Source organism: Blennius ocellaris (assembly GCF_963422515.1).
Source record: "Blennius ocellaris genome assembly, chromosome: 19".
NCBI lineage: Eukaryota > Metazoa > Chordata > Actinopteri > Blenniiformes > Blenniidae > Blennius > Blennius ocellaris.
The window spans coordinates 13,111,846-13,128,796 of NC_137668.1; the positions used below are offsets into that span (position 1 = coordinate 13,111,846).

General features: G+C 40.9%; 1 protein-coding gene across 1 annotated transcript; it reads left to right on the forward strand.

Moving 5' to 3' along the window:
* The first annotated feature begins 412 nt into the window (after nt 1-412).
* ankrd33ba (ankyrin repeat domain 33ba) lies at nt 413-15,753 on the forward strand. The gene is made up of 6 exons (XM_080514650.1): nt 413-1,201; nt 9,454-9,583; nt 10,607-10,747; nt 11,287-11,428; nt 13,486-13,684; nt 14,412-15,753. The coding sequence occupies exons 1-6, from the start codon at nt 764-766 to the stop codon at nt 14,955-14,957; spliced, it is 1,596 nt and encodes a 531-aa protein (XP_080370776.1). The 5' UTR covers nt 413-763; the 3' UTR covers nt 14,958-15,753.
* The last annotated feature ends 1,198 nt before the right edge of the window (nt 15,754-16,951 follow it).

Below are 16,951 nucleotides of genomic sequence, written 5' to 3' on the forward strand. Positions count from 1 at the left end.
ATTTATGCTGACTATGTAATCCTGAAGTCCAGAAATACTCTCAGATCAAATAGTGCTCTAAAAGGTTTAATACTAAAGTAATACATACAAACAAAAATACATTAAACCACAAATGGTCCAAATCCCTCTACGAATATTCCAGGATTCATTAAAATCTTTATTTTTATGGGCTTGGGTCCCACAAGAGTTCATCTGGTGTTAGGAAACACACAGGAAAAGAGAGAGACGGAGGGTGGAGAAAATCGGGTGAGGGGAGGGAGAGGTCCCAGTCGCGTCTAATCGGATTAGGGGACTATAGGTTAACAAGCTGCCATCCCTCTCCGCCCTACATGGGACAGTCGTGTGCGACACACTTTCAGCTGTAGCTCCACTTTTCTTTTTTTTTGTTTGTTTGTTTGTTTTTTTCAAAGTCTTCTACAAAGTAATTGACATCCGCATCCTCTACTCTAACCGGATATCTCATTTCAACTCTGCGCGCTTTCGCTTTTGGGACGCGTAAAAGCGCACAACTCTCGAAGGATGTCTGATGGTCGCGACTTGTTATGAAAGTACATGCGACCCCACAGGTCGAGTATTTTATGTAAGTCGCGCTCTCGGGAGTAATGTAATTGACTTGTTTTGTTTTGTTTTGTTTTTTGTTTTGTTTTTTTTCTCGTCTTGGAAGTTTGATTTCTTTCTTTGGAGAGACAGCCAGTTCCATGCTCTCGCCTCGTGTGTCCGGCTGCACTCTCCCCCGCGGACGGTGCCTCGGCTCGGGGGTTAGATGGTTCTGATCACGGACGACAGGGATGGAGGAGGCGCCTCGTCTGTCCGGGTCAAACAGCTCCAGAACCAGCAGAAAGTCGGACTAGTCCATCCCACCATAACCGAGGAGCCTGCGTCCAACTCCGACGAGGAGGACTACCTGGGCTCCTGCGAGGAGGAGGAAGAGGAAGATGACGACGGGAGCGAGGAAGACAACGATGACTTCGAAGAAGTTGACTTCGAAGACTTGGATGACTGCCGGAGCATCGCGTCGGACGACTCCTTCTATCCTCCGGACGACGTGTTCGCGGACTCGGAGCGCACCCCGTCCCCGGACAGCCCGGAGCCGCTGTCCTTCTTCCAGGCGTGCTGCACCAACAACGCGGCCATCGTCCGGATTATGATCCGCCACGGAGTGACGGAGGAAGAAGTGAAGCAGTCTGACAGGAATAACAGGGTATGAGGCGCAGAGACCCGTTAAGTAACTACACACTAACAGACGCATTCACTTTGACACTGGCATCATCACTTTCATAGTTTTCAAAAGAGATTTCTTATATTCAGGCGCCAGATTGTCTTCAATCACTTATTATTTGTATTACAGGTCACACCACCTCAGGATAGAATACTCTCACCTTTGTGTGCAATAAGATTTGGGAGGTATTGGAATAATTAAGCCTGGACTTATTGCATTGGCGCGCTTTCCTTTTTTCAGGCCTTACGAAAGTATCTGGTCTGACCTCTCGTGTCTTTAATGTGTCATCTGGAAGTCAGCATGGCTTTCATTAATGTAGAAAGAGATTTAATAGGCTCTCAAGTTAAACATGGTCACAAAAATGTACTTTAAAAACATCACGTTTCTTTACATATCTCTGGTCAACTGAATTATGAACCTGAAAGTTTCTGTGTTTACACACACACACACACAAACCTGTACTTTGTGACTGGTTTGTGTATGAATGGAGGATGACAGGCCTCAGCTTTTTGGGAGAGCGTGCAAACTCCAGCTCATTAAAAACACAGAACTCTCTCATGGTTAGAACACACCATCCTCTGTGTGTGTGTGTGTGTGTGTGTGTGAGTGTGTGTGTGTGTGTGTGTGTGTGTGTGTGTGTGTGTGTGTGTGTGTGTGTGTGTGTGTGTGTGTGTGTGTGTGTGTGTGTGTGTGTGTGTGTGTGGTTTATTTTCTTCAGTTTGATGGGTCTGTGGGTAAACACATTATACAGCAAGGGGATGATGGCAACAGTATGTCTATGAGCAATTACACCAGTTCTGTTAATTACCCAAGATACACTTTAAAGTCATAAATTCCACAAAGGGGATGTATCTGATTTGTTACGTAATGAGGTTTTGCTATACACTTTCACAAAACTTTAACAGGTGGTGTAATAAGTAGGAAAAAAACTACTTTTTGAATGAAAATACAGTTCATTCCACGTTGAAGGTTAGTAAGTGTATATATAATTTCACTACATTGTGTCACACGTGGACAAAGGCATACATCCACAGTGATTTAAGACAAGGTTATATCAAGACACTTAACTAGTAATAGGATATGAATAAAATCCCACATGGCATAGATATATATATATATTGAACAATATATCTTACTTAACAACACTTTTTACCTGTATTCTGAAACATGGGCAAAGCTAAATGCAGTATAAGGTTCCACTTTCACTTTTCCACTATTCACAGGTTCTGTTCCAGTGAAGAAGACTGAACTTCACTGCATTTTTTAAAAATCCAAAGGCCCTGATTGTTCACAATTCCATTTAGCTTAAGATTAAGATTACCTCTGTTGTTGTTTACGAAAATGTTCAGCTGTTTTCCGACACATGTTTCTTCCACCTCTTCTGCCTGCATTGCATGATCATTAAGAGGAACATGACAAGAAAGAACATTCTCTTTTCTTCTCTTTTGTTGATCTCTCCCCTGATCTTGTTTGAGTATTACCAGTTACTGTCCGTCTCTCAGATTGTGAGGACACGCATGTATTTTCTTGTCTCCTTACAACAATATGACAAGAGCACACGCATGTGTTTGTGCGCATGTGTGTGTTTGTGTAACAGTGAGAGATGAGGGCAAAGATACGGAGGATGTGTGCTTGTGCATTCACTATTATCTTTGCTGTGCCATATGACCTCAGTGACAGGGACACAATGCGGGCTGGTAATCATATGAATGGGAAACACATCCTGATACAGTCGTCAACATCCAAATATAGCAGACAGCTTGAAAAAGTGGTAAGGAAAGACAAAGAAGGGCAGAGTTCCTTGGTTGGATATGGCCATGTATAGCATTTTCCTCTATTTCCCCTCACAACCATCAGCATTTCACGGACTAATTTACCCTGCAATAATCAGCAAATCTTAGGCAAGTGCAACAAATATTACATCTGCAGTATTTGAAACTATTCCCGAGCACATGCTGTGGGAATTGTGCCACTCCACAGAACATGTGCAACTTTGCAGAATTTCTGCCATATGCAAAAGTATTGGTTAGCTTATTGATATCATGATAAATGCATAGCACAGCTGCAGATGTGTGGCTGTGCAGAACTCATTCAAATGACATTGACTTCGTTTTTATTGGTCTCCTCTGAGAAAGAAGAGAGAGGTCAAGCTCAGAAACAGAATTACAGCCCGAGGGGTAGTTTTGTGTTTTGCATAAAGGTGCCTCAGCTAGGTGGGTGTTTACCGGCTCAGAAGATTAAAGTTGAGGCCATGTTTAAAACACAAACAGAAGAAATACCTCATGGTGGATTGTTGTCCTGCAAAAAGTCAAAATCTCAGTGTCTCATCTGATAAAATTCTCCAATTATACTCCAATCAACATGCCACATTTAAAACACTTTTACCAACACGGTGAGATTTTTGCTTTTCAAAATCCAGAAGAAAAGTCAAGTTTACTCATATATAGTATATGTATATATATATATATATATTTTTTTTTCTTTTCATAATGAGTTTTTAAAAAACCCTCAACAAACGTAGTTAGTAAAATTCTGACGAGGCCAGACAAAGAGCTGCAGTGAACACATTAACCCTGCATTTTAATTGAATGTTTTATATATTGTTTGAGAATTAATTCTTGTTGCCTTCGGGAAGACGTGTCACCGCTCACGCTTGAACATTAGTATCATATATCATTGGATTCCTTTTTTTGCAGCAGCATTTTTAAGAGGCTTATTTATGCTGTTTCTAAACCCCTATTTTGCGTCGGCTTAGAAAAGCTATAAAATTGTACTTTCCGCTGCCTCGTACACATGTTGGAACTTGATGAACTGCAAAGGATGTTGTTAAAGTTGTGGACTAAACAACACCCCACATGAACAGTCTGTCCTCTATAGGTTAGTCAACATTTTGTTTGAATTCCTCTGGTATGTGATTAAAACTGTAGTAATTATTCATGCTGTCACTGTCAAAATCCCCATATGCTTTGTAGATACTCTCATGGCTGACGTGATGGATGAGATTTCAACAAAGTATTGGCATTCTCATGTAAAAGATGAATGTAAGCCAGTAACCATCAGATTGTCTCCTTTGAGTGTTGATTGTTAGAAAATGCACGTGTTAATACCAGGAACCAGATTAATATATCAGTGTCCTCGGGCTTATCTGACCCTCTTTGGAACACTGTGTGTTCCCTTTGCAGTCAAGTAGATGAAACTGTCATTCTCACATGAAAATTCAATAAAGACGCACACGCACATCCACCAAGCGAGCGAGCGCGTACACAGAATCCACTCAGCTTAAATCAGGCCACAAGCCTGTGCTGTTACCCCGCTCTCTCTCTCACTCTCTCGCTCTCACTCTCTCTCTCTCTCTCTCTCTCTCCCTCATACACATGCACTCAAACCACACGCACGTTTGTCCTTTTAAACACAATCAAATTTTCCAAATAGGTTGAAATCATGTGATAAACCAGGACAGATACAGTACGCTTCAATCGTGCCGCCCCAGACTGGAGCCGGCGATGGCAGCCCCAGTGTGTCAGACAAACGGGGAGAACAGCTGACCAACTGACAGATCGACTGATAGGCCGACAGCCAGATAGACTAAATGAGGCATAGGCGGATAGAGACAGAAATTTGGCACCGCAGATGGTTGCAAGCCCAATGCTGCTAGCGATATACAGATGAGTGGAAAAATCAAAGCGACAGTCATACACATCTGATTTGATACAGCCGTGTGAACGCTTGGCTGCAGACCGAGCGACATTAACCAGGCACTCTATCGACAGAAGCACGGCCTAGGACGGCTGTGTCAGTGGTGCTTCTGTAGCATGTGATGAAAGGCCATCGAGAGGGAGTTAGCCTATACGTCCGTGGACAGGAATATGTGCTGTGAAATACACGAATGAATAAAGCATCTCGCTCTTGGCTTATGCAAGCTGCAGAGATTCAGGTGTCTCTCTGTGATTTAGAAAAAGACCAGCAACCTCATTAAAAGTGCAGAATGTTTGAATAGTAAATAGTTAAAATGGTTTAGTTAAGAAGAAGTAAATTGCGAAGGCGATGCCCTTGTAGGCCAACATTGGGAAAGTGAGCAGGTTTTTAAGCACATTTCCTCTAAATTGGGGTGCTATCCTTGCTTCAGTAATGCTTTTGTAGTGCTGCTTGTTAGATCGGACTTGCCAAGTTTTCCCACCACAAGCTCAATGAGTAGCGTCAGAGAGCTTATAAGGCACTCCACTGGGGTAATAAGGCTGCAGGAATAGAGCTAATATCTGATCAGTCTCATTCATTATACAGCCTTTACTGAGCAAGAGCTGCAAATTGGTTATTGGGTACAGTCTCCTCACAGTGTCTGTGATGCACATCCCATTTTCTTCAAAAGTAAATTAATTAATCCCTTGCCTGTTTGAAGTGGCCACACACACACACACACACCAGTGCAAGCGTATTTTCTTAAAACTGGCTGGCAGACATCTTTATAGTCTGTTTTTAGGAATTTTAGGGGTTGCACTGGTATTGTGTCATCCTATTTAGCAGCCAGTTTATAGCATGCCCACATTGACTGTACATCCCCCCTCCCCCTTCTTTCTGTGTCTTTCTGACTGATAAGGCTAAGCCTTTCTATTCCTAGCACTGGATATTCCCCAGATTACTTAGTGTGTCCATGTGTCTGTGTCTTTGTGCCTGTGTGTCTGCGTCTGCGTCTGTACAGGCTAATAATACGTCCAGACCAATATTTTTGTATGTGTGTGTTCAAACTTGACTACCCATGTCCCAGTTATTTTTTTTATTTTTTATTTTTTTATCAATCTGGAATTAAAATGAGCTTTCTTTAATTGTTCTATATTTAGAATAGGACCTCAGTATTTCATATAGATAATTGGTGCAAATTGTGATTACTGAAATACATTTTCATTTGATTTGTGTTTTTTTTTAGCTTGAACTGAACTTTTTGGAAAACATCCTGCATGTGTTTGATACCAGCTGAAATAGCAGTTGGTGTGATCTTTGAGAGCATAAAGATTTGTGATTTTCTTTTACAAATAGGCATATGGTATATTATTATAGACTCTATCCCAATCAAATAAGCTAGAATGTACTTTTACTTTATTATACAATAAGTTTCTGTAGAATTATAGATATTATGGTTAGGCATAGAAAACGATCACTAAATCAATACAACTAAATCTGCTGATCACAGTTTGAAAGTCGGCCATCCTCCAGCGCTTACATTTCACTGTACCTCAATCTTTTTACACATATTCGCTGACGACCACTCATCTATCTCTAAAAGCACCTATTCAGACTATTTTTGGGTTGTTGTGCTGCCAACTAGGGTTATTTTTATCTCTCCATCCTCGGAAATAGGAATATAATTTTTCAAGCACATGATTGCCTTTTTTAAGTGGTCTGTTTATGCATTTGTATCTGCACATTTTAGCTGTTACTCTGATTTGCCACTGTTCTGTATTTGCAGCAGCTACTACAGTTTGTGATAGGAATGTGCTGAGTAGAATCATCAGGGAGGAAAAGGTAAAAAAAAAAAAAAAGGAGTTAAATACTTGTATGTATTTATGCGTATGTGTGTGTGTGCGCGTGTGTGTGTGTGCATGTGTGTGTGTGCAAGGGTCACAGGGAAAACAGGACATACTGAAATTGCTCCAGACACGCTGCAGGGCTTTCTGCTAATGTACATCACAGCAAGGCTGGAGGCTTGCCAAGAATGTGTGTGTGTGTGTGTGTGTGTGTGTGTGTGTGTGTGTGTGTGTGTGTGTGTGTGTGTGTGTGTGTGTGTGTGTGTGTGTGTGTGTGTGTGTGTGTGTGTGTGTGTGTGTGTGTGTGTGTGTGTGTGTGTGTGTCTGAGAGAGTGTGAGAGAGACACAGACAAGGTCTATGTGAGTGTCTCAGCAGAAAGAAGTATCTGAAGCCGTGCCCGTGTAAGTGAACCTTTTCTACACAGTCCAGCAGTTACTCTGCAGAACCTTTGTTCACCTCTTCCTTCAGGGCGGACAACATTAAGGTGACTACATCTCCAGCCGGCTGACAGCCCCGACTTGTTTTAGTTTGCACTTCACTTTGTATTACAAGAGGAAACTAAATCTAACGTACACGTCCTGTGAAATGCTCTGAGGCGTAACTTAACAGAGCCGCAAAACTAAATGCTAAGCCAATACACTTTAATGGGAAACCAGGTGTCTCATACATATTAACACCGGTGAAGACAATGCCGAGGTAATACTGCCAACATATTGCTCTGCCAACAGAGCTATATGATTTATCAGTGTTACATGTTTTGGGATGTGTTTGCATGTGTTTATTGTCCCACTATTTCTGCTTTAGGTCACCATGATTAGTGATCAATAAATGTGCATATAAATGGAGTAAATTGTCTGTAATCATTCAAGTTTCGTCCTTCCCACCCTACAGTTGTTCATTTAACCTTTTAGTTAATCAATGCTGAAAACGGACAACATCTATGAAAAATCTATTGCGCTGAATGACACAGTGTGCTTGGAAGCCAGGGCTGAAAACTTATTGTGCAAAGAATGAATTAAATTCTCTGAGTGCTCCAATGAAGGGAACGTCCTGTTACTGAAGCAGGTTTATGAATTCGGTATGTTCCAGGAGTTTCAACAGCGAAACCCACACTGACAATCTGCCTAATTCGTTCAGCACAGACTGCAGGTGTTATTTAATATGCAAAAAATATTTTATGAAAATCACCATGGGTTCATATATTTAATCATCCTGCAGTCAAGGTTCTTTTTTGGGGGAGATAATAAATTGGATGTGATAATATCCCATTGATAATAGTTCTGTTCAGTCACCATCCCTGCAACTAAAGATATAAAGCTGCTCTGGCGGTTGGCGTCAACTTGATCATGTTCACACCTTAAGAAAACACATCTTTTGGACCAACATCACTTCAAAGCGAGATATCGCGTTCTTGTTGAAAATACACCATTAAACTATAGATACTTAAATTATTCCTTGATCACCTCATCAGGCACCTGCAGAACAACACTTGGAAAGACGTGTTTTGTAGCAGATGCATCGACTGACTGCATGTTTTCAGTGACTCCGTCTGGTCGATCCTTTCTGCACACCTGGTTTTGATAAAGAAAGCAATCCAGAGTCCCAGTGTGGGTCTGCCAGCTTGCCCTTCAACAGCCCATCGTGAACAACATGCTGCTTGTTCAGTCACTGCTGTAGTTCTACCCATGTGCTGCACCCACTCCACTCAAGTTTGGGTCAGTGGAGCTGCGGCCTATCCCAGTGATGGTGGTACAATGGATGCAGCTTGTCACAGTTACATTTGAAAGTACTATTAAAAACAACATATTGTCCATTTATTTTCTTTACTGCGGTATCCAACTCGAGGTCACTGGAGCTGAACCCAGATAGTTGTGGGTGACGGCATGTAACACTGGACAGATGTGCAGTCTACCACAAGTCAAACACACAGTCACATTCACTCCGAAGGCAAAGTTAGACTCGCTTCAAACATCGTTTTGGACAAGGAGGACTTTTGACATTACTTTGACAAATGGGTCCCAGTATTTCAGAAGTATACACATGCTGTAACCCTGGCAGCATAGATCTATACTTCTGATAAAGACATTTCCGAGATGAATGTAAAACCATGTATACACCCATGTGATATGTATATTAGAACTCTGTGTCTGAATGGCACTCGCTCTGCGTGTCAGCTTGTTCGTCTTGGCTGAGAAACTGTGCACCTTCCGGAAAGTGCACAGCAACTTTTTACAGGAGTTTTCCAGGCTCGCACACTCCCAAAGTCACATAAATTCACACTCGCACACTAACATTTGCACATCTGCCTGCGCGCATATAAAAAGCTACACACATATCCGCACGCACGACCGCACAGACACACAGGCACAAAAACACATCCAACCACGAGTCCACAACAACAGCAGACGTGCAGACAGCTTGTTTTTCCGCCCTGTTCCAGCTTCTCTCAGTGGAAACACAACAGATGTCATGTTTGATCACAGATATTAGTTTTGGAAGATGTGCAGAGGTCCGCTAGCTTTGTGGATTCCTACTGACACTGCCATGATTGCATTTCTCTTCATGCTACTTCCTTTATGTCAGCACTTTACTTCAGTTTCGCTTCACCTTTATTTTCTTTTACATCAGCTGTTTCTTGCTGATTCAAACCTTATGCCTCTCTCTCTTTTTCTCCGTCTCCACTTTCCGCCCTGTCACTTTTTTCCCCCTACCAGATAGGGCTGCTGGTTGCATGTTACCAAGGCTTTGTGGACGTTGTCATAGCGCTGTCCCAGTGTCCGTACCTGGATGTCAACTGGCAGGACAGCGAAGGAAACACGGCGCTCATCACAGCTGCACAAGCAGGTAACAAGGGACACATTGGCAACACGCGGATACAACACAGACACACACACACACATACACATACATCCAGTTTGGCTGTGTCTGTGTAATGAAGACACAGATGAAGACACAGATGAGCATAAAGAACACGACTCGCTCTGCTCATTCTTTAGCAGAAGTAATGAGCATGATGTCCGACCGGCCGTATGGATGAGGAGCTCTCGCCGTCAAAATACGAGTGCATGTTTGTGACAACAGCATGCGACACTTTTCTTCTCTGTGTTCATTTAAATCATTTTGATTCAAAAGAGTTTTATTTATAGATCATGAATTCACTTTGCTTTTAAAGACTAAGTTTAAGTCTAAATGTCCTGCTTTTTATTCAACTTTGTGTGTTTTTTTCAGTTTTGAGTAAAAAATGTAAATGTACATAAAATAGTGTTATTCTGTATGAAGCCTTATGTTAATTACACTTCATTATATTATATTTCTAAAACATTCCATATATTTATTATTTTTAAATGTAATAAAATGTTTGAAAATATTATTCTATTAGTATTGAGAGATACCACAAAGCTGCAACCTAAATATAGATCTAGAATATAGATCATTATTAAAAGACACATAACCTACATTACATTGATATAAAGTTGGGTAAAAATATTAAAAACAATTGAGTGCTTTAGATACTTTAAGATGCACTGTAAGGTTGACAATTTCTATTTAACGAACATGAAACCAACATAAGATTTTAACAAACAAGATTCTTTTTCAACACAGATTAACTGACTGACTAATCAAACATGCATGAATCTTTATTTTAATAGTATCTTTCAAATTTTAAAATGCAACTCAACATGCATCAGAAACTAAATAAAACATATAATAAAAAAATTGGAAACACACACATATTTGCGCAGGCATACCCACATACAAAACACAAAGTTAAAGGTTGCTAGAAAGGTAGATACATATATTGAATTCAAAGAGAAAGGTTTTGGAACTAATTGTAATCATTATCATTTCGTCTCTTTGTTGTTCAAGGCCACATAACAATCACCAACTACCTGCTGAACTACTATACTGGGCTGGATATCGAGAGAAGGAACTGCCATGGCTTCACTGCCTTGATGAAAGCTGCCATGCAGGGCAGGCTGGAGTGTGTGCGCTCGCTCATGATGGCCGGTGAGGAAAGCGGTGAACGTCCAAAATCAAATAGATTTAGGAAATAAAACTGATCATGCTCCTGTTTTTTATGGGCGTGAGAACAACTAATTATCAGAAAATTAGCAGATATGAACACATTTCATTCACTTTATTTGAATGATTTTATGAATTTTTAAATTTTTTTGCTATTGACTTCTGATGCTGGACTGGAAGTTCCCTTATCACAATTTAATTCTGCCCAGAGCAAGTACAGTTTTCAGTACAATAAGCAATTTTTGCTGCTTCATAAATCTGTACAGTGAGTAAGTGAGACGTCTGGTGGCTTGTGTTGCCCTGAGGGCACACTGAGACTGTCCACAGACTCCCTCACAGCCTGTCAGGTCATTTCTTTTGTCCTGCATTTCAAAAAAGAAATAAATAAATAAACAAACAAACAAACAAAAAACACCTTTAGTTCCCACCGTCTCATTCTTCAGCTTTTATGTGTGTTTACTGACTCTTTGCTCTGTCCATTCATCATGACATTCAGCTTCATCTTTCTTGCTGGCTCCCACCAGGAGCTGCCCTCAATGCGAGGGACTTCGGCCGCCACCTGACCGCCAGGGAGTGGGCTTTGTTCACGGGCCGTTACGAAACCGCCTGGCTGATAACAAGGCTAATGGAACGGCCATGTCCGCATCAATACTGCGATACATACAGGTAAGACCTTCAGCGTTACTCTTCAACCTATGTTTAAATCACTCTACTGGGATTTATCGTTTATCATTTTTCTGTTTCTGAAATTATGAAAAAAAAAAAAAGTATCTATGCAATTCTGTCTTGTGTTGAATTGAATTGCTGTCGTTCTATTATTTTAAAAACTTAATTAAAGAACTACCTCGAAATAAAAAGCATATGAAATACATTTGCATAATGAGGATGCTAAATGAATTTCCCAGCGATACTAGCTGGAATTAGTATCGTTCACTAATGTTTTCCTACACTCTCTTGTATCAATATAAAGTACACTGCAGAGAAGATTGCAGAATGTTAATTGTTCTGCTTTTCAATCTACCACATACAAATTTCCTGACCGTTTTTGTCGAGATGTTTCTTCCTCCTGCTACTGGTTTTTGATTCGCTTCCACTGCAAAGTGATGCAGATTTCACCTTTGTTTTCAAGTTTTGGACTTGTTGCAAGTCATTTTGAAACAGTCCACCTTTAGTAATTAGTCATCATCCTGAACTTTACCTTAAACTCTAGTTTACTGGCTAATTGTATATAAGTATATTAGTCATATTAGATTCATTCTCTGAATAATCAGAGCTTTTGCGTGTTTTACAGTTGCCTTGTAGTGCATTGATGCACTGCACTTCCGAAGAGTTTCATTTCTTTATAGAATATAATACCAAATACATTGTTGTTTATTCGTACTGTTGCTGCAAACATGTATTTCTTAGCTGTTGTGTCCTCTTGGCCTTCATCCCGTCTTCCTTGGTTTTGTTGACAGTGCATCATAAAAATTTCAGATAGTTTGAGCTCAGCCCAGAGCTTTTTAAATGTCCCGGGATCTATTTCGTATATGTTTCAGACTAAACTTTCTTTCTATTATTCTCTAAACTCCACATCCAGAAACTATGTTTTTTTTTTCTTTTAACTTATTTTTTCTATTAAGGTTGTCTTTTAACAATTTTGGTGGTTGGGTATAACTTATGTACATAATCAAGTTTTCAGCTTTGCAATGAGTCAAGTCCTCGTAGTCCGGTGGAGGTGACGGTGATGTCATCCTCTTCCTGTCTTCTGTAATTTGTCTTTTTTTTTTCAATTCTTTTAAAAATACAGTTGTGGCCCTTGCACTCATAGTTTGTGTGCGAGTCTCTCCATTAGATGAATCTCTTCCACGGCGAACGCCCAATGCTCCACCGTCGGGGGTATTAGTTTATACCATAGTCTTGTGATCGACTTTTTACTTTACCACTTCTTGAATTACCTCACCTGTCACGTGTCCCAAGCATACTGTGTATCTACCGAATTAAGCTGTACTGGCTGGCTTACGTATTATTTATAACTTTACATCGTCGTGCGACAAAACTAAGTGAGGTTTTGATGTAACCTTTAGCTTCGGGCAACTCGCGTTTTCTTCTCAGATGCTTCCCTTGGACAGCTCTACAAACCAGCATCTTGAGAAGCTGTCTGATGAACGCTGTCACTTCCTGCCAGGTGGTTGTGTAGAAAATAAATAATCCTGACTAGCCTTCAAGCTATGTACTAAATATGGGTGTTTCTCAACAGGTCTTGCCTGACAGATTCGTTGCACTCTTTACTCCTGCTGTTTTATGGCAGATAGGAGGGTTTGAATATGCAACCTCAGGTTGAAAAAAGAACAAGACGATAAAAATTGTCATGGTATCGTGCCAATGACCAGGAGCCACATACAGCCCTGATCACGTAACAATCTTTAAATGATAACAAATCCCAAATGTTTCCGCAGTTTTAATTGGAACAAGAAGATAAACATGCAGAAAACCTATTGTGAAAAATCTGTCATTGCTTTATAGAAAAATTAGTCTTGGCCTCAGTGTTGTGATGTTTTTTTGTTTTTGTTTTTTTCATAAGTCACAAGTGAACAAATTTAGAATGGCTGCATGTTTGTATGTTTTTTTCTGTTTCGTAATTGTTACAGTTTTCAACATAGTCCTTGGACTCTTTTAGCAAACAGTTCAACAGAAGACTATTAAGATTCTATCGCTTACATTGCTGTAACTTGCTCTTCCAGTCTGGAGTGGCCTCCGCTGGCGTCCCTGGTGGCCAAAGCCCAGGAGCCCCGCGGCTGTCTGAAGCGCCTCTCGGACACTGTGCGGGACATCTTCAATATTGCAAACGTTACCAACCCTGAAGACGAAGGTGTTATTGACCACATGGTGTCCATTACAACCGCCATGAGGAGCCCTTTCATTGCCATAGCATGTCACACAGTGAGTAATCAGGCTACATTGCAGCAGCACTATCAATTTATTAATTAGACAGCATTAGATAGTCTTAATATAATTACACCGACCTGCATGTCCTTCCCTTAACTGTCTCACAACATTTTTTCCATTCATAAGCTGTGATAAGGTGAAGCAATGACTAGAGCCACTCTTTGAGATAAGGCAGCATTTTTAAGGTGAAGAGTCTTTAAAAGTTGCTCTCCTCTGCATTATTTCTCACATTGTCTGCAAATACTCACCACAGCCATATCGAAACGTTTTCCCTTATCTTCAGATAAAGCCAGACATTCTCATACCATGTGCAAATCACCCTCCATAGGATAGAAAGTTGCATTGTTATATGTATCATTACTGAAGTCTGAGCTACTATTTATGAGGGAACAGATGCAAAAAGGAGAAAAAAAATTATAATGTTGTGGTGAAAGGATAAAAGTGGCACTAATTTATCTTTTATCAAGAAAAATCTGTATTTGCCCTGGATTACCCCACAATAATTAAAGGATATAATTAATGCCAAGCTTATCTTAAAAGCAGGTTATTAATTCAAGATTAGCAATATTGCAAAACCAACACAAAAGGATGATGTAGTCCCATTTTTGTATTAAAAAAAAAAAGAAAACAAATCCAGAATTAACACTCGTGCTACTGCAGCACCACTGATACTGTGCTACTGATGTCATAACCTAATACTGACGAGAGAGTTTTGTTTCAGGTGTGTCCCGACAGTCCTCCAGCTGTGGGCAAACGGCGTTATGCCGTCCCTGAGCTCGTCCGACAGCAGCGCGCCAAGGAGCTGCGCTCCATCAACCCGGACAGGGCCGACAGCCACCTCAAACTTTTCCAGAACTCTCGGGTCACGCTGGTGGCCAAGAACTCAGCAGACCGCCGGGCCAGTCTCCAGGCCCAGAGTGTGGTGCCCCGCCACAGGCGCTCCAGCCTGGGCATGCTGGCCTTCAGCGAAGCCCTGGAGCTGCGGAGAACCAGCCTGCTGCCGATGCACATGGTGCTGAGGAGGAGCAGCGTCAGGCCAGGCTTCACCATCCCCAAGGTGAGGGTCTCCAAGGCCCCCACGCCCACCTATGAACCGGAGAAGATTCGGAGAAAGAGCAGCGCCAAAGATGGAGGAGGGCACCTCCTGCAGATCCCAAAGTGGAGGTACAAGGAGCTGAAAGAAGAGAGGAGGAAAGCCGAGGAAGCAGAAAGGAGGAGGCTGGAGACTGCAACCAAGAGACACATTGCAGCCGGAAAAAGGAAATAATATCATTACCTCACAGGATGTCATGCACACCACACCAAGGCTCCAGGTGAGCTGAGAATCACCGACTGTGTTCCCACACGAGGGCAGAAAAAAACTTTGTCTTGAAAGGAGGGAACGCTGCCTGGCCTCTAAAAAAAATGGCTGCCACTACTCTGACAGCATGACAAGTGCACAGTACCCAGTGTCCTTTGCAACATCACCCTGCAGATTTGATACTTGAAATGTTTCTTGCTAATTTATTTTTTTAATATTTATTGATTTTTAATGTGGGGGACCAGGTTGTACTTTTTTGTTACGCTTCAGGTGCTTATTGCAGCAGTAGTTTTCTAGTGTGTTACACTGTACTGGAGAAAAAGACACTTAGTAGCTCACACTTCATCAGACTATCCCCACAGCAGAAATAGTCATGTTTCTGCATTTAAAAAAAAACCAAAAACGGATGCAACTTATTGAAAATAAAGTAGAATATTTACTTTTAAATGCTAAATACCATAGAGCCTGACTGAGAAAGATAAAGCTATGTTTTGTACAAAGTCTAAAGGCATATTTCCAGATATTCTTGTTTGCTTTAATATTGGTAAACCCTTGAATGTATGTTCCATATGTGTATAGATTTTATAATAGAGATTTTAATGCTTTTTAAAGGCAAATGTATTATTATTATTTTTGAAATCAGTGTAGACTTTAACATGCTGAGATGATAATATTTTTCAGTCTTAAATTTTGAGACCAAAACCAAAACATAGTGAAACTCTGAAACCAAATGAGAAGAAATTGTTTTTGTCATGTTTACAGCACAAAACCACAGTAACACTGAATACTTTAGCAATAAACTATCATGTAATAATTGGGAGGTGTATGTTTGGTGTGTGCAAGGTACAGTATGAAATAGAAACCTGTGCTAACAGTGTCTTAATTACATTGATTTGTGTGTTAAACACTTTGTCTTGTTGAATTTATGTTGCCGTGGCAATGAGAAATCTTTGCATTAGAGGTACGTTGAGAAGCAAGAACAAAACTCCTTGTCAATTGAAGTTCTGAGATGTGAGAGTGAGGCTCGGATGGCGTAACAGTAAGGGTAACACTGAGCGATAATCCGTAACATATGGACCCTCTGATAAAAACAGCAGGCCTGTTATAGAGGAAGGGGTCGGTTTCCCATTTTAACGCTAAAACAGTGAAAATAATGGGCCGAAAAATAACCGTGATTTAAACACGCAGTGCTGTGGAGAGAGCGGTGATATAACATTGTCTGGAATTCTGAGAGCACAATTTCACGGTCCTTACTCCTCGTGGCCATTGCAGCTTAAGTGCTATCAAAGAGTGTGTGTCTAATATACATGGTGATGAGTTGCTAAGGGGTTACAAGGGCACTGCACAGCCACATCATTTCTTCAAATAAACTTCATTGACTTCAGAGTGGCAATGTGCTGAGGTGCTGCCCGGAGGAAGTCATTTGAACGTGACAAAAGATGAGCAAACTGCACATTTACTCAAACTCTGCACTTAAATTCGCGACTGGCTGCAGGATTAACATATTTGACATTAACACGAGGAAATGTTCCATATGGAAATTTTTCTCTTTTTTTCCTTCTTGTTTTTGCTGGCAGCACAGTTTCATGACCAACTGCTTAGTGCAGTACGCTATGAGGCATCCACTGTTTACTGACCATTAATAAAAACTATATTCGTTTGCAGGGGGGGGGGGGGGGGGGCTTATGTGTTAGTTTTTTCTCAGTCAGTCAGGATTTTCTCAAAGAAGTGAGTGATTTCTTGGGAAAGCAGAGATGATTTCATTCCACTATAGAGCTTTGTTTGTGTAGGTCGTGTTGACTTCAACACATGCAGAGGAGGAACTGTATCAACACTGTGAACGTGTACAGTGGAGGGAGAGAATCTATTAGCCCTAAATGCATCAGATAATATTTAGGTCATGATTGTAGCGCAAACAGCTGTTGGCTTAGATTGTAACCTGAGATTATGAAGCTCCATAG